Consider the following 22,705-nt stretch of genomic DNA (forward strand, 5'->3'; position numbering starts at 1 on the left):
GTGCCAGTGCAAGACTTGAGGGCTGTAGGCTGCCTGAGCCCTTCCCATGCCTTCCCCCTAGAGCACACCACACAGCGTCGGGGTGTGCCCACTCCTCTGGGCTTCAGCTGGGAACCCCAAGGCCTTCACCTCAGGTCATAGCTGCCAGGAGGCAATGGAACGAGGCTGAGGATGCTGGTGGGGACCATGCTGTCATTCAGTTGAGGTCAAGGCACTGCTCAGAGTGGATGCCCAGTTCCATGGAGGGACCTGCCCAGGCCTGGAGCTCTGGAAACCAGGGCGGCCGACAGCACAGCCAGGAGCACGTGAAGAGCCACTGCATGGAGATGCTGCCCTCTCCTAGGGGCTGAACCGTGTCCCTCCCACAAAATTCATCTGCTGAAGTCCTAGCCCCAGGTCCTCAGTGTGATCTTATTTGGAGGTAGCATCTTTGTAAAGGTAACTAAATTAAAATGAGGGTCGCTAGGGTCTTATATTAGGCCCTAGCTCAATATAAGAAGAGGAAATGGGGACAGAGACACACATAGCGGGACGATGATGGGAAGAGTGGGGGAAAGATGACTGCCAACGAGCCAGGGAGCATGCCAGAAGGAGCCCACTCTGCTGACATGGCTCTGACGTCAGCCCCCAGGGCTGCGGGAGGACACACTTCTGCTGTTGAAGCGCCAGGTCTCTGCTGCTTTTTGACGCAGCCCTGGCCGGCTCAGGCGCCTTCTCTGCTGCATTCTCTGCTCAGGCTATGGGACCCCTTCCTGGAAGATCCCGGGGATGACAGACTTTCTCGATGGTGAGAGAAGGGACAGGAGAGGGTCCCTGGACCCAAGTAGCATGATCAGGATGAGGGAGGGCCCAGGAATATCCGTGCCCATGGAGCCAGGCCCCCCTGGAAGCCTGTAAGCCTGAGTGTGGTCCCCCTGACCATGCCATGAGGCCCCAGGCTCTGGCCAGCTCTCCTGCCCTCGAGCTCTTGACCCTACCTTGGGGTCACCTGCTGCCCACCCCCATCCTCCCATTCAGCACCCCCGCTTCTCCTCTGCACTCCAGGACACATGAGCTTCAGCTGCAGGATCCAGAGCTCAGCTCCTACAGAGGCTCACACCCTTGGCCCACCTCAGTTTCCCATCTGAAGTCAGTTCAAGGCTTGGTGGTCTGGGAAAAGCCAGCTAGTCCACCTGGCCCAGTACAGATAGGCTGGAGTCTCGGGCCTGCATTCTGGACCTGTGGGCAGCAGGATAGCTGCCCAGGGTTGCCCCGTGGGGCCCAGGCCACAGCTGCCCTCAGGCAACAAGGGTCGGTCCCCAGCCTTCCCTGGAAAGTGCCTTACACAGATCCTCTCATTCCAGTGGAAAGTGGATAAAAACACTTTAATAAAACGGCAGCGGCTTTGTGGGATGTCTGTGGCAGACAAAATCAAGAGCCAGGAGCCCGGGACATGGAGGTGGGCCTGGGTCTCCACATCCGGGCGGGTGCTGGGTTAGGGGCTAGTACTTGAGCAGCCAGCGTGGCCTGTGCGTGCTCAGCGATGTGAAGTAGGACCACCACCAGGGCTTGCTCCCGTCGGCCGAGGGCTGCCTGCGCGCCCGGAGCGGGTCGGGCTCCGTGGCCTCCCCCAAAGAGCTGGCACCTCCCAGCGGGTCGTGGGGCCCAGTCCTCTGCAGCCCATGAAGAAAGTTCTTGGGTCCCATCCCCAGAGGCTGCAGGATGAAGTCCACACGGCCAGCCCTCTTCATCCGGGTGGGGATGATGACTTTCTTGATGACCTTGGCGTAGCCAGGGGCTTGGGCAATGACAATGTGGACACCTGGGGGCAGCAGTCTCCAGTAGTCGCCATCTGGGGCTGTGGACAAATAGATTAAAAATGATTCTCACGAGGACTGCAGACCCAGCCACAGGGTGATGGGCGATGGATATGAGTGGGGAGAGGTTAGCGTGGGAGGCAGGCGCCAAATGTGCACTTGCCTCTGCGTGGGCCTGGAATATCCTTCCCACCCCTTTTCTCTGTCAAACTCTTATTTATCCCTCAAAACCCTGCGTAGGCACCCCCTCTTCTCTGAAACCTTCGATGAGCACTCCCACCCCCCATACCCAACCCACAGTTAGCAAAAGTCCCCCTCTTCTCTGGACCACATCTCTGCCAGGTAACACATATCACAGCATACTGTCATTTTTCATCGGCTGTGAAATCCCTGTAAGGACAGCCAGAGCCCACACAGGGCTGGACACCCCAGCTTATCAATGGGGTATGAGCTTTGGGATAGAAACAAACAGGCTTATGGGTGGAGGTGGCTCTCCCCGGCAATCTTGGAGAAGGAGGCATTTTCCTAGGAATACAGAGCACGCATCCACTGTCATTCAGTAGCCACGGCTGGGCAAGCTCTTCCCTCACCAAATGCTGTAAGGGGACACAGGCTGCAGCAGACGCAGACCCCGGTTCCTGCCCACCCTCCCCGACCCAGCCAGCCTGGGAGGAATGGAGCCAGCCTGCTGAGGGCTGGGCACACTGTGAGTGCCTGAGGGCGCCGGCTGCCACTGTGTGGCATTCTCTTGGCAGACGTGGGCCCCAGGGGACAGCCAGGGACGTGCTCACCGGTGGTGATGTCGTGGCGAATGCCTTTGACTAAGATCCGGGCGTTTTTGACTGGCTTGCCGAATTTGTCCGTCACCACACCTTTGATGCCCCGGTGCACCTGAAGAGACCAAGGAGAGGCCACGGAGATGGCGCGAGCTCTCCCGATGAGCGTGGAGGCCATCAGCTCGTTCCCCATATGCTCCTCAGAGCTCGGTATCTCAGGGGAACCACCCCACAGAGCCCCACTCCGCCAGCCCTCGCTCTGCCATCTTTAACGAGTCAGTCACTCCCCTCTCTGGGCCTCAGTTTCCTCCCTGGCAATTGACCCGAGCACGTTCTGGGCTTTCGAATGACCCTGCATCTCGCCCGAGGCCTGGCTGACTCCATCTCGACGGGCATTGAGCAGAGAACCCTTTCCTGCCACTCTTCCGACTGATCAGCATTCCTTCCCGCCTTCCCAGACACAGCGGGACTCGCTGGTTCCCTCTGAGCTGAGGCTCCCAAAGGCAGCGTGGGCATCGGAGAGGACGAGGACTGAGTGCTCGGACCCTCGCTAGAGCATCGCAGTTTCTTCATCGTACACGCGGATACCACACCCTGCCTTGGTATCGCTCGCCTGGCCTTGGCACGAACTGGCCCTGAACACACAAGCTCCCTGCACGCCCACAGCTCCAGTGTTTTCACCCTGGAAAGCCCTCGCAGAGCTGCCTGATCCTGTCCACATTTCTTCTAAAACAGTTGATGACAAACCACCCACATGTCCCCTGCTCTAGTCAGCAGAAAACAACTTGGGGTACAAGGATGCTGAAGGTCACGTTGAGCGGGACTGGGATGCCTGTGGGGAGAGGAGTCCGTCCAGCGAGGCTGTCCCCTGCCCGGGCCCTGCACGGGGCTCAGCAGCAACAGATCCGCCAGGGAAAGGGCTCCCAGCCAGACCCTGCTGTGCTTCCAGAAACTATGAAAATGATCTTGCTCCTCTTAAAATCAGGATAAAAGCAAAACATTTTAGGTTGGAGAGACTATTTTCCTCTATATTCATCTTTACGTCGACAGTTGTAAAAGTATAACTTTAAATACTCTATATGGAGGGAGGAGTCCACAGAAGCAAAGAGCCTGGGCTCACAGTGTCAGGACGCAGCCCTGGCAACAGGAGCGTCCTCCTTCCCCGGCCCAGGGACGTGAGCCCGAGAGGGGCTGGTTTTTCTCTGGACCAGAGAACCAGCTCTGCCCCAGTGACTCCTCACTTCAGATGAAGCTTTGCTTCTGGGTGCCTCAGTTTCCTCAGCTGTAAAATGTTCATGAGGCCAAAGCAGCTCTGGCTTCTGCAGGACCGATGATTTTAGCAAGCATGTGAACTCTAATCCCACCACAGCTACCCGCACCGTGACCGATGCAGAAACCGACTCGCCTGACACACTCGGCCGGTGAGCTCAGGCCCTGCGGCTCCTAACTGCTGTTCCAGGCTCATGCCCAGCCCTCAGTGGCGCAGGCGGCTTAAAGAGGGGGGTGGGCACCCAGTTTAGCTCCACAAAGCACATGCTAGCACTTATCTCTGTGCCGCAGGGATTTCGGGAACCCAGAGCACATGGAATCCATGATGAGCACATCACAGGGTCCCAGCCCTCCTGACGCGGTGGAGAGGGACTGATGGCCACTGCCCACTGCCCTCTGGGGCTCGTGACCCCCACCCTGGATGCTCTTGTCCACACTTTGCTGCTTAATGGAACCGCACTCCTGAAACAATGTCTCATGGACTCGCATTTAGCGGGAGGGAGAGCGTAAAAAGCAAGGTTTTCCTGTGTGAGAGGTGATGAGGAGAAACTGGACAGCTTGAGAAGCCACCGTGCCCCTCAGCCACCCCACCCTGTGGCTCCTCCTCACCCCCAGATAGCATCTGAGCCCTCTCTGCTTAGAATACCCTCACCAGCCCCTCACCGGGACAATTCCTTCCCTCCCTTCAAAACACAGCTCACACTCCTCCTCCTCCAGGAAGCCCTCCCTGATGACCAGCCACACTGGGGGCCTACCCCAGGGTCCCACAGCCCCAGGCTTCCTCTCTGCCAGCCCTGGTCTCACTTCTGCCTCCCCCAACCCCACCTGAGAGCAGGGGCTCTCCCAGGAGGGTCTCTTACAGGAGGCCCTCACTCAACATCGGCCTGCATTGGATGGATTTTTTTTTTCTGTCCCTGCTCTTGGGCCCAAGGGTCACCTTCACGAAACACGGGGCACATGCGGTTCTCTGGTGAGGAAGGAGAGCTGCCACGCCGCCCCTCCCCTCACCCCGGGTGATGTAGACTCCCACCCGAGGCCTGGCCAGGATCACTATGAAAAAAGCCTCAATTGGCCACGACAGGCTTGATCCTTATCAGGAGGCCGCGCCCGGCTCTCCTGAAAGACGTCCGTCTCAAGAGCCGGCCAGCGAGCTGCCCAGCCTTCCAAGGTCCACGCTTGCTGTAAATCTTCATATCCCAAGACTTCATGTGTAATATCCAGGAGCAATGCCAGCCACATTCGAGGCTCCTTCAACCTCATGTTCACCAGACAGCCACAAAACGCAGTGTGCACAGGCCTGGTGCAAGAGCTCATAGAAGAATGGGACTCGCCAGCAGCACAGCCATCAGAAAGAAACTCAAATGGCAGAATGTTCCATTATTACTTTGTGTGGGGCTTTGTTTCTTACCTATCTCGGCGGCTGCTGCCCCAGGGAGTTCGCTCGATTCTTACTTGGAGGAAGGTTCCTGATTTTTCTAGAAAGGAGGGTGCTCATGGACAGAGGGCTTGGGAACAAGCAGATCTGGGCGACACCAGACAGGCCATGTCACTCTCTGACCCTCTGTCTCCTCCTCTGGCTGTCTCACAGACACTGGGAGCCTGGAGCACGAGCCTATGTGTGGCCCAGAGACCCCAGGCCAGAACCTCAACTCTATCTATAAAATGGGACGGCCCCGTCTGCCGCCCGGCCTGGTGTCGGAACCGTCTGCCCTGTGTGGGTGGGCGCCAACTGTACGGTGCTGCGCCCTCACCCCTCCTTGCTGCTACAGCTCAACCCTCCTTCTGAGGCCTGCTTCTCACTGGGCATCTGTGCTCATATGCAATTTACATGATTCTTGAAAACTCTTGGGAAAAAAATAGCAGAAGTTTCTTCAGAACGCAGACTCTCTTCCGTGTGACGTCCCAGGCCCTTCTTGGGGTCCCCAGCACCCTCGGTGTGAGCCGTGCTGGAAGGGGAGCAGACACGGGCACAGAGTCCCCACTCTGACACTGAGTGCTAGGGAGACCTTGGCTCTCTGGGGCAGCGAGGGGGTCGTTTTAGACACGTTCTCGGCCATCCCCGCTCACCTCCCACTCTGCCTGCTTCTGGGTGACCTCAGCCTCATGATAGTAGTCACCCCTCCGTCAGGATGCCCTGCCCCGCCCCCAGCCTCTGCCAGCCACTTCCTGCCTGTACCCTTCCCTCTGAGGCCCCAAAGCCCTGCCTGAGCCACACAGCTACCCCACTGCCCAGAGCCCTCACTCCCGCGCCTCCTGGAGCACAGAGCCCGCCCCATCCCACAGCTCGAGTCCTCACCACAGCCCCAGCAGCTCTCGAGGGTTTCGAAGGCCCCTTGGGGTTCTAGCATGCTCCCCTCTGCTGGGAGCTCTCCCTGTCCTGTGGTTTGATTTCTCCTACCCTTCTTCAAGATGAAGCCCTGCAGCCGCCTCCTCCAGGAAGCCCCCCGGCTTCCGAGGCTGGGTCAGACGCCTCGCCGGGATGCCCAGGCCCGTGCTCCCTTGTTTAATTGTGGTGCTTTAGGCCCTGACGTCCTTGCTAACAGGGACTCCAACACATGGCACTGCCGCCCCAGCACCCACAGGGCACGCAGAGGAGAGCCGGCTGCTGTATCTCAAGTTGCGCATGGTGGACAGTTAACCCCAAAACAAGTGGTGGCAAGAGGAGCATGTGTGTATGGGGCAGTGAGGCTGCGGGGGCTGCCCTGGGGGCCTGAATTGACCCACCCCACCCAGGCCACAGCTGGACCAGAGCCCTGGACCTTCGGAACTCACCATCTCCACGAAATTCAGGAGTGACTCCTTGTTGTGCTGCCAGAGCGTGTACAGGGCCTCCTCGGGGGGGAACTTCACACAACCCAGCTCTACCGTGATCTCAAAGCAGTTGGTGTGCAGGTAGTTGAAGTCGGACATGCCTGCGGCACAGAGACAGCCAGGACATCAGGGGTGTCAGTGGCACAGAGACAGCCAGGACTTCAGGGGTGTCAGTGGCACAGAGACAGCCAGGACTTCAGGGGCGTCAGCCAAGCGCCCAGCAGGCAGGTGAGTGCAGCAGGTACTCGCCACAGACGCCCCTCCTGCAGCTGAGGAGCTGAACAACTGCGAGGTGGGCCGTATGATCCCCACTTTGCAGATGCACAGATGGAGGCATGAGGCATTTTTAAGGGTCCCGCGACGGGAAGAGGCAGAGCTGCATCTTGAGCTCAGGCCGCTTGGTGGCAAAGTCCACAGGCTTCCCCACCCCCATGCTGTCTCTGGTGAGGTCAGGGATGAATCGGTTTCTAACAGAGAAGCCCACAGCACGGGGCAGCTGCACAGGCCCCTGGCATCCCAGCTGCTGGCCTGGAGACCCCATGGTGACAATGTCCATTTACCCAGACGCTGTCCTGACCAGAGTCTAGGAGGGTGGTCCTATTAGCTCCATCTCCCAGGGAGACCATGGGCCGGGCTAGGGTGGACAACCAGCCACCTGGCCAGCCGAGAAGGCCTCAAAGCAAGCTGGGTAGACCCCAGCCATACCCACTTCTGCCCTCTGTGCCATCTGCTCTTGGAGCTTCTTGTTCAGCAGAAGCCATGACCATCTCCAAGGCAGGCCTAGGACGATGGCACCCACAGGGCTGGCTGTGTCGGGGGTCGCAGGGAGCCCACGCCCTTCTGAAGTTCAAGGCTCCTGAGCCGCAGAGCCTGCAGCTGCTGTTGACAGTCCCTGCCCAGACCCCAGTGTAGCCACAGTCACTGTCTCTCTGGTCCAGCTAGCTCTGGTCCCCGGCGTCATGCTTTCGCAGGGCCGTGTCACGTACAAGAGGGACAGAGGCCAGTCGCAGTGGCTCACGCCTATAATCCCAGCACTCTGGGAGGCCGAGGCGGGCGGATCATGAGGTCAGGAGATCGAGACCATCCTGGCCAACACGGTGAAACCCCGTCTCTACTAAAAATACAAAAATTAGCTGGGTGTGGTGGTGGGTGCCTGTAATCCCAGCTACTCGGGAGGCTGAGGCAGGAGAATCGCTTGAACCCGGGAGGCAGAGATTGCAGTGAGCTGAGATCGTGCCACTGCAATTCAGCCTGGTGACAGAGCGAGACTCCATCTCAAAAAAAAAAAAAAAAAAAGAACAGAGAGGGGCCTCTCCCAGCTCTGCTCCTGGGTGTCTGTTGCAGACCCCAGTCACAGGGCTATGACCGGGGCTGAGGGCCCTCTGCCTGGGTTCTGGAAGGGAGAGAGGCTGCGCCGCACCAGGGAAAGACCACAGGTGCCAACCGTTGTGCAGGAGAGAAAAGTTTTCAGAGCGGGCTGCGAAGGTGGCTTCAGAGTGTGCAAGAAGTGCCACCTTCTCTGCCCACCTGCACGGGAGGAGGGGTCAGAAGGGGATGCCATGTGGGTCCTGGCTCTGCCACCTGTGGCCCTGGGCCTCCAGCAAGTCCTTCTCTCAGCTGAGCCCAGCGCTCTCATCTGTGTTGTGCCAGCATGGAGGGGTGCAGGCAGGGCCCAGAGCGTGTGTGCCCGGTCTGGCGGGTGCCCCTGAGGACACACAGTGGCATGTGCCCATTATATTGCTCCTGTGCAGCCTCCCCAGGGCAAATTTAGCAGATAAAGATGTACACGCTTAAAGTTGGGCTCCAGAGAAACCACAGATACAATTGTAGTATCAGTCCACCCCATGCGGGTTCTCGTAAGCATATCCCACACATTGGAACATCCTTACGTTGCCCTAAAAACAATTCCTCACTGTCTCTCTGGAATTCCGATTTAACTGGAAGTCCAGCATTTCATCTGGCAACTCCACTTCCCTAAATGTCACAAAAGGATTGGTCATGGGTAGAACCATCAAATGTAAGTGTTCATAAAATAAACTACAGAAGCCATAGGCCTGGGTCCTCCACAACAGTCACACAACAGCTTTTCATCAAGACAGAAACCAAAACTCAAGCCAGCCTCCTCTCCACCAGGTGAGGCATTGCCCTGTCTTCTGATCTCTCCAGCTGGATCCCAGCAGCAGACTGTGGAGTTACGCCTTGCCCCTGCCCCACCCAGCCCCCGTACCCCCCACCCCTACCCCAGTCCCGCCCTGCAGAACCCGCACCTCCCGTGAAGCTGTACCAGTCCGCCCCGTTGATGATGCTCCCCCTCTTCAGGAAATTGCCTCCACACCTATTCTCCGACCTGTCCATCATCATGGGGTGGACGTCAGCGTAGGCTCTGGACAGCAGCTTGAACATCTGGAAAGAGACCTGGCTCAGATAAGGAAAGGGTCCCCTGCAGGACGTCCTGTGAGCTGGGGTCAATGAGGGGAGGAGCTGTGCGTGCAAACACCTGCATTGCAGATAGGAGAGGGGAATGGTGTCTGCAGGTAGGAGAGGGGAACGGTGTCCTGCAGAGGACACAGTGTATGTGAAGGCCCGAAGGGTCACAGGCAGTCTGGCACTGCTGGAGTTCGGGGCCAGGTCCCGTGGGTACCTGGGGTAATCACTGAGCCTCTGCACAGCTGGCCGGGTAGTGTGGGCTTTCTCTCCTGAGGTTACACACAGACATGGTGTCCACAGGGTGTGTGTAGCTTGGCTTGACAGTTTATAAAGCCCAGGCTGTTGGAGCAGTGAAGGCAAGGGTGGGCTGCATTTTCCCCGACTTCATCTCCAAAGCCGACTTCTTCTATGAATAATCACTGCTTCATTCCCCACCCCGCTCCACCTCCAGGCTGACCAGCATCATCAGAGGCTGGGACTCAGCCTGCAGGAAGCCCCTCCCTGACCGGCCCACCCTCCAGCTTCCACTGCAGTTGGTAGAGGGATAGAACACAGCTCACGGGATCTGCCACCCTTGACATCTTTGGATGTGTGGCTGGGATACTGGGTCCCTCCCCACAGGCTTCCCTCCCCAGCCCAGAGCTTTCCTGCATTGTGCCCATCCCCCAGGCAGAGTCCACAGGTCCTCCTTTGTGGGGGTTCTCGGCCATCTGTAAGTCCCAGGCTGACCCTGGGCAGAGGCTCCTGGTGGGTCAGGCAGGCGAAGGGCTCCCCCTGCATGGAGTTCATCAGGGCCCCACCAAGCAGGACAAGTCTGTGCTGAGGAGGGGGCTCCCTCTGTCTGAAAGGAGGAGTGGAGGACACTGGAGGGTGGACAGGTGGGGCCCAGTGAATGAGTGAGTGAATGAATGAGTGAATGAGCAAGTAAATGAGTGAATGAGTGAGTGAATTAGTGAGTGGATGAGTGAGCAATTGAAAGAGTGAGGGACTGAGTGAATGAGTGAAAGAGTGAGTGAGTGAAAGAGTGAGGGAATGAGTGAGTGAGTGAAAGAGTGAGGGAATGAGTGAGTGAGTGAAAGAGTGAGTGAGTGAATGAGTGAGTGAGTGAGTGAAAGAGTGAGGGAATGAGTGAGTGAGTGAAAGAGTGAGGGAATGAGTGAATGAGTGAAAGAGTGAGTGACTGAGTGAATGAGTGAGTGAATGAGTGAATAAGTGAGTGAATGAGTGACTGAGTGAATAAGTGAATGAATGAGTGAGTGAATCAGTGAGTGAATGAGTGAGTGAATAAGTGAGTGAAGGAGTGAGTGAATGAGTGAGTGAATAAGTGAGTGAAGGAGTGAGTGAATGAGTGAAGGAGTGAGTGACTGAGTGAGTGAATAAGTGAGTGAATGAGTGAGTGACTGAGTGAATGAGTGAATGAATGAGTGAGTGAATGAGTGAGTGAATGAGTGAGTGAGTGAGTGAGTGAATGAGTGAGTGAATAAGTGAGTGAAGGAGTGAGTGACTGAGTGAGTGAATAAGTGAGTGAATGAGTGAGTGAGTGAGTGAATGAGTGAGTGAATAAGTGAGTGAAGGAGTGAGTGACTGAGTGAGTGAACAAGCGAATGAGTGAATGAGTGAGTGCTCCAGGCCAGAGTGAAGATCTCTCCCTGGTGGGGGTCATGAGACTCGGACTCCCAGACATGAGGTTTGGGGTTGGTGAGGAATGGGTCCAGCTCAGAAGTGAGGCTGTACCATCTGGACTCAGTCCCACAGACACAAACCACGGGCCCAAACACAACCCCACTCAGGCCCTGTGGTTCCACTATCTTGTGGACCACTATCTTGCCAGCAGCCCCTGCACCTGTGGGTGGGGCAGCATCAGCTCAGGAGTGGCCTGCCCCACCTCATAGCAGGAAGCCTCACCGGACTTTCCCATCAAGAATGAATCATGCCCAACAAAGGGTCCATCTGCCCAGGTCACATCTGCTACATTCTACCTGTGTTCTACCTCCGACCTGCCTTTATCCATCAGCTTGACAGGGTGTAGGCTTGGAGGATAGGAAGGTGGGACCAGACTGTCTCCAAAGTTTGCTCCTGACCCAACACACCATGTCACCCTTTCTACCCACAAGGCTTCCCTGCCCTACAGTCCCTCCTCCCCGCCCTACAGTCCCTCCTCCCTGCCCTTGCCCTGGGGCCTCCCTCCCATCACTGGTCAGTCTCTAGGGCTAAGGCATGGAAGGTGGCTGCCGACCACCAGTCCCCAAAACCCTGGGGTGCAGGAGCCCAGGTCTGGCTAAGACAGGCCTGACCTGGGAGGACAGGTGCAGGACAAGGACATCAGAGGAGCTGTCGGTCCAGAGGCTGGGCACACATGGGCAAGGAAGAGACACAGATAAATGAAACCAGGCGGGAGCAGGGAAGCTGGGACTGAATGGGGACCCAGGAACACAGGCTGAGGACCGTGGGAAACCCAGCCCACCCAGCTCCTGCCCCAGGAAGCCCTTGGGAAACTGGCTATGCTCATTCCCACAGCGAGCGTGGGCAGAGCCAGAAAGGGCTTGGCAGGCAGCACAGAGCATGAGCAGGATTCGGGCAGAGGGGCAGATGTGGAGCAGCGAGAGGCAGCCATGGCCAGCCTGCAGGGCCTTGAACACTGCCCCCAGGCACTGGCTCTCATCTGTAGGGCACCATGGAAGTTTGGCAAGAGGGTACCTTGGCACACCCCAGCCAGCCCCTCTCATGCTCCCCCACCAACCCCAGGCCCCTCCTGGGACCCCGATTTCCAGAGATCACTGCCGGCCACAGGGCTGCATGATCACTGCCAGATGATTGATGGCTTGGGAACAGTGTTATTTTCTCTGGCTCTGATGGGACTCATTGGGGTAAACATCCCCCTTGGGGACATCTTCTCACATCTGGTTCTGAGGCTGAGAGACACTGGGCCAGTGCAGAGGGGACGCCTGCCCTACCCTGACAGCTCTGAGGCTGAGACACACTGGGCCTGTGCAGAGGGGGACACCTGCCCTGTCCAGCCATTGCCCCCAAGAGCACAGGGGTGCAAGGCCAGGCCAGAAGTGGAGGCCACCCAGTCACCTCTGGGGGCACTTGCAGAGGTCTGAGCAGAGAACCAGACACCTCACTCCTTGCACCCTTGGTGTGCACTACCTGTAAGAGTCAATGAATGAATGAGTGAGGGAGGGAGTGCAGGGATAAACAAATGAGTGAAAGAATAAGAGTGAGTGAATGAGTGTGTGAGTGAATGAATGAGAGAATGAGTGAGTGACGAGTGAATAAATGCGTGAATGAGTGATGAGTAAATGAGTGAGTGAATGAGTGAATAAGTGAGTAAATGAGTGCATGAGTGAATGAGTGAATAAATGAGTGACAGAATGAGTGAGTGAATGAGAAAATTAGTGAGTGTGTGAATGAGTGAATGAATAAGAGAATGAATGAGTGATAAGTAAATAAGTGAATAAGTGAGTGAATGAGTGAGTGACTGAATGAATGAGAGAGAATGAGTAAGTGAATGAGTGAGTGAATGAATGAATGAGTGAATGAGTAAATGAGTGAGGGAGTGAGTCAGTGGGTGAGTGAATGAGTGAGTTAATGAGTGAATGAGTGAGTGAATGAGTGAATAAGTAAGTGAATGAGTGAGGGAGTGAGTGAGCAAATGGGTGAGTGAGTGAATGGGTGAGTTAATGAGTGAGTGAATTAATGAGAAAGTAAGTGAGTGAATGGGTGAGTGAATGAGTGAGTGAATGAGGGAGTGAGTGAATGGGTGAGTGAGTGAGTGAATGGGTGAGTGAATGAGTGAGTGAGTGAATGAATGGGTGAGTGAATGAGTGAGGGAATGAGTAAGTGAGTGAATGGGTGAATGAATGAGTGAGTAATGAGTGAGTGAGTGAATGAGGGAGTGAGGGAGTGAGTGAATAGGTGAGTGAATGAGTGAGGGAATGAGTGAGTGAGTGAATGGGTGAAGGAGTGAGTGAGTAATGAGTGAGTGAGTGAGTGAGGGAGTGAGTGAATAGGTGAGTGAATGAGTGAGTGAATGAGTGAGGGAGTGAGGGAGTGAGTGAGTGAATGGGTGAGTGAATGAGTGAGTGAGTGAGGGAGTGAGTGAATGGGTGAATGAATGGGTGAGTGAATGAGTGAGGGAGTGAGGGAGTGAGTGAGTGAATGGGTGAGGGAATGGGTGAGTGAGTGAGGGAGTGAGGGAGGGAGTGAGTGCGTGAGTGAATGGGTGAGTGTATGAGTGAGTGAGTGAATGGGTGAGTGAATGGGTGAGTGAATGAGTGAGGGAGTGAGTGAGGGAGTGAGTGAATGGGTGAGTGAATGAGTGAGGGAGTGAGTGAGTGAATGGGTGAGTGAATGAGTGAGTGAGGGAGTGAGTGAATGGGTGAGGGAATGGGTGAGTGAGTGAGGGAGTGAGGGACGGAGTGAGTGCGTGAGTGAATGGGTGAGTGTATGAGTGAGTGAGTGAATGGGTGAGTGAATGAGTGAGGGAGTGAGCGCGTGAGTGAATGAGTGAGTGAGTGAGTGAATGGGTGAGTGAAGGAGTTAGTGAACGATGAACAAGTGAAGGAGTGAATGGGTGGAAGAATGAGCAAATGCAGGACGAATGCACCGGTGGCCCAGGTGTTGCTGTCACCACCCCTGGTCAAGCAGGGTGCTCAGCTTGCTCTCCCCATTCCCGCTGGGCCACAGCACCCGGCTCCCTGGGGCTCCTCTGGGTCTCTGCCTCCACTTTCTCATCCATAGTGTGGGAAGGGACCAACTCCACGCCGTCCCCCAGGAGGTCGTCCTTAGGTTAGGGTGGGTTGGGAGGGTCCCAGCATCATCACGGGTCTCATCGCCGGCTGCTCTACGAACAGTAGGAGAAACTGAGGCCCGGAAAAGGGAGGGCCTCACCTAAGGGCCCAGTGGACGGTGGAGCCAGAACTCCTTCCCCATCCGGAGGAGCCCAGCACGTGAGAAGCAAGCACTACCCCCGGGAAGCAGGACGGGTGGGCAGCATGCGCGCTGCAGCACTGCCCTCTGCCGGCCCCTCCCGGAAACGCACCCCTCTGCGATGGGAGCATTGGGGACCCCGCCAGGTGCGGGGCGGAGCTCAAAGGAACAGCAGCGCTGAGCCAGGGTCCCCACCCCGGGAGCTCCCAGATGGGGACATGTGAAAGGCAGTGCAGCTAGCCTTGGGGAGATCAGGGGAGCGACGGCTCCTGAGGCCGCAGACTTCCAGGAGGAAGGGGCTTCTCTGCAGAGCTGGGCCTGGAGCAGGCGGTGGTGACCGGCTCTGAGTAGAGGTTCCTAGGAGCTTTGTCTTCACTGAGCTCAGGACTGGAGGGGCACCAGCTCCAAGGGGACCGCGCACACCGTCTCCCTCCCCTGCACACACCCCGCAGCCCTCTCACCTTCTCATCGGGTGTGGGAGAAAACATCTTCTCCTCCTGGGGGTGCTTGGAGAAGTCGAAGGGGTAAGACACCACCAGGTCGCCCCCATGAAGGCTGGCCGAGAGCACAAAGGGTATGGTCTGCATCCACTTCATGATTGCCTTCGTCTCCGGGGCCACCTGCCCAAGACAGACGAGGCCGCCCTCAGGGCTGGGCTTCCCCGCCGGCCCCCAGCCATGCCCTGGGCTTCGGCAGCCCTCTGGGCTCCGATGGTGCAGACCATTAACGGTCTCTACATCAACGCACCAGCTGAACTCGGCCCCCATCACTGGGCCCCTGCGGAGATCTAGGCGTTTCCAACGTGAATCTCTGAATCTCACCAACACCCCAGCAAGGAGGTGTTCCCATTTCACAGACAGGTAACTGAGGCAGGGAGGGAGCACCAGGCTCTCCTGTCCTCAGGGAAGGACAACTCCAGAGAGCCTGGAATAACCAGGGACCCCTGGATGCCTTGGTGGAGACCGGCATGGGCAGCAGCGGCTCCTACCTTACCCCACCAGTAGTGCTGGGGGATGGGGATGTGGTCGCTGCGTGCGCCGCGGGTCTCCGCCAGCCGGTAGTACTCGGACGTCAGGTCCGGGAAATTTCGGTTCAGATCCAGATTCTGCGCGTTCTGCCTCCCGCTCGTCCACCCATTGTAGCCGGCACCCTGAAAACACGGCCAACCCCCGACTGGGTGGGGTCAGCACACCCCACCCTTCACCTTCCAGATGGGTCTCACGCTCGGCTGAGGGTCAAAGCCAGGGGCTTCGGTTTCCCCCGGCTTTATGTGATGAGCTCGGGGGCATGCCTGACCCTTCACCTCCTCTCCACCCCGGGGCTCCTTGCTGACGCCACAGCCTTGGGGCCTTCCCTGGCTGCTCCCCATGAGTGGGGCGCCCTCGACAGTCACCTGCTCTGCTCATTGCCCACCTCCCCGAGAGCTCCCCTGACCCCCCGCTGACACACACGGACACCATCGACTCCCTCTCCATCATTTTCCTCTATCACATGCATCACCTTTTTAATACACCTAGAATTCTCAGTGCCTCTCAGTGCCTCTCCCCAGCCCCTGAAGCAGGGGTTTGCCAGTATCGACATCTGCTGAATGCTCCTCTCCTAGAGAGGCAGGAACAAGGCACCGCTAGGATAAACTACTTGTAAATTAATGAATGAGGGGGTGGTTCAGGCAGTGGCCCACAGGATCCAGGCATGTGGGCGCTCACCTCGGCAGCTGCCACCTCGTAGCCGTCAGGGTTCATGGAGGGCAGCAGGTGGATGCGGGTGGTGTTCAGCAGGCGCTGGATGCGGGGGTTACCCAGTAGGTACTCAGAGCACAGGTACTGGGCTAGATAGATGAGCATCTCCCGGCCCGCCACCTCGTTGCCGTGAATGTTGCCAATGAGCTTCACCTCGGGCTCCACTGGGGGCAAATATAGAGACTTGGGGCATCATCTCAAAGCCTGGGGTCCCCAAAGGCATGAGCCCCCCCCCCACACTCAGCAAGGACGACCAGATGGGCTGGGACCAATTCATACTTGTTTTGACTCAAGAATCTCTGTATATAATGAGGTCTCATCAAGGTCATCACTTTCATTAAGCTCATTTTTTATGCCTAGCCAGAATTCTTAGTTAGCATAGCTCAAGAATATGAATAATATATGTTATCATTGATTCATGCAAATTTAACTGACGGTCTCTCTTTATGTTTGTGTAATAAGGCAAGGTGTACATTGGTACTTAGCTGGGAAGGTGGTTGGCCCTTGAGTGGATGAATGGATGGGTGAATGGATGGATGGGTGATGGATGGATGGATGGATGGATGGAAGGATGAATGGATGGATATATCGATGATGGATGGATGGATGGATGGATAAATATATCAATAATGGATGGATGGATGAATGGATAGATGAATCACGGCTGGCTGGCTGGATGGATGAATAGATGATGGATAGATGGCTGGATGGATAGATATATCAATGATGGATAAATGGCTAGATGGATAAATCAACGATGGATGGATGAGTGAATAATGGCTGGATGAAATAATGGATAAATTGATGCATGAATGGATGGATGGATGATGGATGGATGGATGGGTGTGTAATGGTTGAATAAATAAATGGATGGATGGTGGATGGATGCATGGATGTATGAATGAATGGGTGGATGATGGATGGATGTGTAATGGCTGAATGAATAAATGGATGGATGGATGGATAGATGCATAAATAATGGATGGATGGATGGATAAATGAATGGACTATAGGAAGAAGAGTGGACCAGGCCCCATGGCCTTACTAGCTGTGTGACTGCAGGCAAGTCACTCCTCCTCTCTAAGCCTCACATTGCTCCCCTGGAAAAATGATGTCTCCCTCCCCAGCTGCGTGTGGCCCAGGGACATCCAAGGATGAGAGGAAACATCCGTGTTCCTCGGATGCCACATCCCGGGGTATAAATGACCTGGGAGCTTTCTGTGCTGGTTACCTCCCTTGGCCTTCTGCACAGGGGCACCTCTTGCCCTCAAATTCCAGTGCTGTAGGGAAAGCCTCTGCCTCCTGCCCAGAGCATGTTACAGTTGGAGAGGGAACATAGTGAGCCTTGGGGTCCAGGGTGTGGCCAGGTGGCCTCTGGGCCCTGGTAAGAGATAGAGCCTTTGGGCTCACGGTATCCATGCTGCCCAGACCAGTAGGATGAAGACTGGCTGAGGCTGCCAGCCCTGAAAAGGCCCTGAGTCCATAAACAAAGAGCAGGTGCATTTTTCAGTAACTGGTGAGGACCAAGGGTCAAATGGAGGCTGCTTCTAAAATGATGGATTCTGTTTGAGTAATGTGCTCATGGGACAGGTGGGGCTGGGGGCTGAGGCCCAGGCAGGACTCAGACGGACTCACTGACCCCCAGGAAGCCCTGGACTCCAACCCTGAATGCCCTCAGTGACCTGGGGGAGAGGAACTTCCCCACGTGGGAAACAGAGGCCACCCATCCAGAAGGTCTGGGTGTTTGCTAGAACATCCTGGATTCTTAGACACTACCAGCCTGAGTGGCTCTTTGCAACTTAGGGTAGCAAATCATGACAGCAATAACATTTGATTTCCTAATTTGCCCTGCAGGAAGACCCCTCTAAAGGAACAGGAATGCCTAGCATTTTCCATACTGCCCGATCCCACCTCAGAACAGGATCAATCCAAAGCCCGACGGAATGAAAATGGACTTGGAGTTTTAAAATAGAAAAATCTCTTTATTCATAGCATTTTGTGGTGTCACACTCCTGGAACAGTTTGGAAAAGGAGAGGCCGGTGCCCAGGGACAAGGGCTGTACAGACCTGCCTGGGGTCCAGTGTGCCAGGACAAGGTCTTCAAATGGCAAAATGCAGTGCATGGCCACACACTCCTTCTAAGTGCAGAAGGGCCCAGCACTCCTATAGCCTTTGTTTTGCTCCTCCCTGACTTATGCCTGTGATATGCAGGGATGGTGCCCTCCTCCCTCCAGCATCCCAGGCGACTCCCAGACAACCTTACGATCTCCCTGAAAGCCACATCCCAACATCATCTTTTCTGTCTAAAATTTCTTGTTGGGCCAGGCACGGCGGCTCACATCTGTAATCCCAGCACTTTGGGAGGCCGAGCTGGGTGGATCACTTGAGGTCAGGAGTTCGAGACCAGCCTGGCCAACATGGTGAAACCCCTGTCTCTACTAAAAATACAAAAATTGGCCTGGTGTTGGTGGTGCATGCCTGGAGTCCCGGCTACTCAGGAGGCTGAGGCAGGAGAATTGCTTGAACCCGGGAGGCGGAGGTTGCAGTGAGCCGAGATCGCGCCACTGCACTCCAGCCTGGGCAACAAGAGCGAAACTCCGTCTCAAAAAAATTAAATAAAATTTCTTGTTTATGTCTTTTCAGCCACTAGATCAATGTCTCCATTATTATGAAATAACCTAGTCTGCCACCCTAAATTTTGAAGGAAGATGGATATCTGGAGAAATTCTCCTTTATACATACAGTGGTTGCACATGCCCAGCGGGACGTGGCCTGCACCAAGCAGCTCCCTGAGGCCCCCAGCCGTGCCCAGGACCCCAAACACCCCGCCAACTTGTGCACCCCAAGGTGGAGCGGCCCAAGCCCTTTCCCGAAGCGGGGCCAGGCCAGGCCCTCCCAAGGGCACTCACTCAGCTCGTGCTGGCCGGGGCGGCTGGAGAACTCGATGACCAGCAGCTCCCTGCCGTCGAAGCTGCGCCCGATGCTGTAGGTCCTGGCCACGTGGGCGCAGCGGGAGGCCGTCCGCCTCAGCACACGCACCATCTGGGCGTAGGAGTGGTGGCTGAAGCGGATGAAGGTGGGCGGCAGCCCTGAGGGCAGTGCCTCGTCAGCCTCCAGGCCTCCTGGGGGAGCAGTAGGGGGGCTCAGTCAGTGTCAGGCCCCGAGGCTTCCTACCACTGCCTGGGAACGCTGACCATGCACAGCACCCTTAGCCCCCTCTGCACGACAGCCATGCTTGGACATCTCTATCTTTAATTAGAGTTCCCTCCGCAGTGCCTACAGCGATATCTAAGCCAAACGGCACCTGAGGTACGGACACGGCACAGCGCCATGGTTCCTAATGTGACTGTGAATAGACATACTATGGGGCCACTGTGGGAAGTTCCTAACATACGGAGCAGGACAACAGAAAGGAAAAGAGATCTGTGGGGTCCTGGACCCCCCAAGGCAAACCCCTGCTGGGTGTGCAGAGGGGATTTTCCTGGGTGTGTTTTCCATGACAGTGGCACTCAGGCAGTTCAGTATTCTGCTCCGTTTGCTTGGCTAATGGTGGAAACAGGGGGGCTCCTTGTGGTGCCCCCTCCGGCTGCTGTGAGGCTTCCCAGTGTTTCTGTTACAACCTCATCAGTACAACAGTGAGCGCCTGTCCAGGAAGGAAACAGAAAGGGGGATTCTGGGAAGGACTTGGGGGAGGAAGAAAAAAGGGGGCGGGAAGAAGAGGGAGGGGTTCTGGATCTAGAATACGAATGTCTACACCACATACGCACCAGCTTCCCCACCATCCTGTCATCCACTAGAACAGAGGCGCCCTGAGGGCCGCCCCGGTGACCCTCAGCTCTCTCCACCCCACCAGGGGCTTTGCAGCAGCCAGACCCACAGGAGCAGGACGCAGGTGCCCGCAGGCTGTTCCTGGGTCCATAGAGAGTTAATGTGTTCCTCTAAGCTTCTCCTCGCCCTGTGGTTTTGCTTCTGCTCAAAACAGTTCTCCAGGGGAAAGACTAGCAGAGGAAGCCAGCAATTTGGCGGTAGAGATGCCCAAAATAATCTCAAACCCACTCCTTGGGCTTTCCCAGGGCTGTGGGCTTGGCTTCCTTCCTCACCTCCCTGGCCTCCCACGGGCACCTCCACCGCCTCTACAGGGACTGAGCTCTGCAGACAGATGGCTCCCACCTGCTGGCAAAGGGCACCCCCCTACCATTGCATCACATAAGAGCCCAGGGTCCACCCTTCTCAGATTGGAAGCCAGAGGCTGCAAGACATGCCAGGATCAGCCCTGAGCACCTGACATAGCCCGGAACCCGGGGCTTGCTGGAGCCCGGCCCGGGTGTTTGTCTGCATTCCTTCTCTTGCCCTCCTGAATGTCCCAGCACAGAGCCACATGTACAGTGGGTGCTCGGTAGCTGTTTGACGAATGGCCAAATCCACCCCTCCATCCGCGATGGGCTTGGGCCACTCCAGCTAAAGACCCCACCGCTGTCACCCTTCCCGAGGCTCCACTTCCTCTTCCATGGAGCAAGGCTGTCGTGAGACTCGCGTGAGCTAGCACATGTGTGGCACCAGCAGTCAGATCCTCTGAACCCAACCACGAGCGGACGCTGCCCTGCACAGCTGAATGTGGCACACACTGGCCCTAGGCTCTTCAAAGACAGGTTCAGACTCATTCAAATGCAATGAAACACCCACATCCAGGCCTCAGTGGCAAGAGCCACATCCCAAGCCTTGGGGGCCACATGCGGCCAGTGGTGACTGTGTTGGACAGCAGAGAATAGAACATTTCTTTCACACAGGAAGGTCTAATGGGCCAGGACTGCTGCGGATCATGCAGGGTCTCTGGTAGACCCTGACTCGTGAGACAACAGACACAGGGGACTCCATGCAGGGCCCCCAATCAGCCCTGCTGCCAAGTGGCCCTCTGGGACCTCTTTGCACACCTCAGAGACAAGTGGCCCATGGTGGCCCAGGCTTGCCTACTCCTACTGCCCCTCCACTGTTTTATCTGCAAGAGACACCAGAGTGTTTCTCCACAGCTCTTCTCCCTCCTTGAGCTCACAGGGCGGTACAGACCCTGCTTGGAGGAGTCACTCCAGGCCAAACCCTCTGTGTGATCTTCCGGGCCCAGCGATGAGCAATTGTGAAGCTTTGCCCGCCAGGCCTCCCAGGGGACGTAAATGTCCCGCCCACCCTTGACCATGGGTAAGCACTGTGGTTCTAGAGGGTCTGTGTCTGAGGACTGGACCCCCAGGGCCAGCCCTGCACTCTGAGCCTAGGCTCCCCCACACGAGGCCTCCTCATTGCACCCTGGGCGGGGGCACTGCCCCCACTTGGACTCAGCACCCTTCCACCCCAGCCTGCCCCTAAGGGGCTGGAGGCTTCTGCTAGGGGGGCCTGGGCAGCGAGAGGATCCTCCATCTGCACTGAGCCCCCAACCCTTCCTGGCACCCTTTTGTGGGGGAACATGCTGCCTCGGGAAGCAGCCCCGCCCTCTACCAATGCCTGCACTGTCACCGTCGACGGAAAAGGTCTCAAGTTCCTTCCAGTGTGGCTCTTGGTCCTCCATCACCACCTGGACCCCGTGACCACACAGGCCCCCGCCACTTTCCCTTACCCCGAAGCTTCTCCAGCGGGTCGTAGCAGCCCTCGTCCTCTCTCGTGAAGTAGCGGTGGCAGTTGAGGAAGTAGGGCCAGGCCATGTCAATGGCGTCAAAGGCGGGCTGGCAGGCCTCCCGCAGGCCCTCGCAGATGTGCCGGCAGGGTCTGCGCACCCAGCCGCCCTCACACCGGGGGGCCAGCACAGCACAGCCCAGCAGCCGCAGGTCCGGGTTGCACTGGCCCTCCAGGAGCTGGTGTAGAACGCTCAGCAGGATGTACTCGGAGCTGGCCTCCACCACCTCCCGCGACCGGTGCTGAAGCAGGTTGGGGAAGGTGGTGTGGTTGTAGGCGGCATCGCTGCAGGTCCTGAGCTGCAGGTCCACGCAGGTGGCTGGGGAGGCAGGGTCGGCAGGTCAGTCCCTCCCGCAGTGGCCCTGACCGGCACACATCAGACATTTACAAAGGGGACCCCACGCAGGGCCAGGGCCTGCAGGGAGGGGGCACCCACAGTCTGGCAGGGGAGGACCAGGACAACAGCTACTGTGCAGGAATCAGAGTCTGTGAGAGACCAGAGAAGGAGCCTAAGACCAACCAGATTCAACTACCCACTAGCAAGCGAGCCACAGTTGGCTGCCCTGAGCCTCAGCGTCTCCATCTGCAAAGCAGCTGTGCCACACAAGGGCCCATGAAGGCAGCCAGGTGATGCTGCGCTAGGCAGGGACAGGCACAAACCACCCGGGAACCACAGCCACAGCACAAAGACGTCCCAAAGGACACATCCTGCTTTGGGCGTCTAGTGTCTTTGGGGACCCTAATGGGTCAGTTGGGGCTCAGGACTTGGATGAGAAATGGATAACGACAGATGCGGCTCAGCCGGCTCATCTTTGCTCTGCAGCTCGCAGGGATGCCGTAAGCCCAGGCATGGGGTAGGGTCCTCACTGTCGCTGGGCACCTTCCTGCTTCCTCATCACAGCTGTTTGTTTAGCTCCAAATGCCCCATCTCTAAGGACCTCATCGGCCTAGCAGGGCCCTCCAGCCCCCTCGGGAGCAGACTGTGTCCCCACAGCTGCTGGCTCCACGCTCGCACCCCCAGATGGCCTTCTCCTCTTTTCCTCAGTTGGACTTTCCCGATGTGGCATCGCATGGGACAAATCGTGACATTTTGCCACTTCTCATGTCAAAGTCTAGAAATGACAGGATTCTTTCTGCCTCACATTGCCCTGCTCACCACATTTTACAGCCGCGCAAGGTGGCTCACGCCTGTAATCCCAGCAGTTTGGGAGGTCGAGATGGGAGGATTGCCTGAGGCCAGGAGTTTGAGACCAGCCTGGGTAACATAGCAAGACCTCCATCTCTAAAAATAAAA

The 22,705-nt window shown here is 56.8% G+C and overlaps 1 protein-coding gene across 4 annotated transcripts in view; it reads right to left on the reverse strand.

Annotated features, from left to right (window-relative positions):
• Positions 1 to 1,345: 1,345 nt before the first annotated feature.
• The window catches only part of CPZ (carboxypeptidase Z), a 29,720-nt gene continuing 8,360 nt past the window's right edge, over positions 1,346 to 22,705 (reverse strand). For 2 of the 4 annotated variants that reach the window (XM_063663475.1, XM_054486411.2), the window contains 9 exons: positions 21,356 to 21,730; positions 18,660 to 18,872; positions 15,718 to 15,914; positions 15,000 to 15,161; positions 14,473 to 14,631; positions 8,920 to 9,055; positions 6,614 to 6,753; positions 2,588 to 2,687; positions 1,346 to 1,837 (listed from right to left, as the gene is read on the reverse strand). In XM_063663475.1, the coding sequence (XP_063519545.1) occupies positions 1,482 to 1,837; positions 2,588 to 2,687; positions 6,614 to 6,753; positions 8,920 to 9,055; positions 14,473 to 14,631; positions 15,000 to 15,161; positions 15,718 to 15,914; positions 18,660 to 18,872; positions 21,356 to 21,730 (1,838 nt within the window). In that variant the 3' untranslated portion in view covers positions 1,346 to 1,481. The remainder of the gene's footprint in view (positions 1,838 to 2,587; positions 2,688 to 6,613; positions 6,754 to 8,919; positions 9,056 to 14,472; positions 14,632 to 14,999; positions 15,162 to 15,717; positions 15,915 to 18,659; positions 18,873 to 21,355; positions 21,731 to 22,705) is intronic. The other 2 variants (XM_063663476.1, XM_054486413.2) reach the window with 1 other exon arrangement.

The sequence above is a fragment of the Pongo pygmaeus genome, chromosome 3, assembly GCF_028885625.2.
Source record: "Pongo pygmaeus isolate AG05252 chromosome 3, NHGRI_mPonPyg2-v2.0_pri, whole genome shotgun sequence".
In the NCBI taxonomy this organism is placed as follows: domain Eukaryota; kingdom Metazoa; phylum Chordata; class Mammalia; order Primates; family Hominidae; genus Pongo; species Pongo pygmaeus.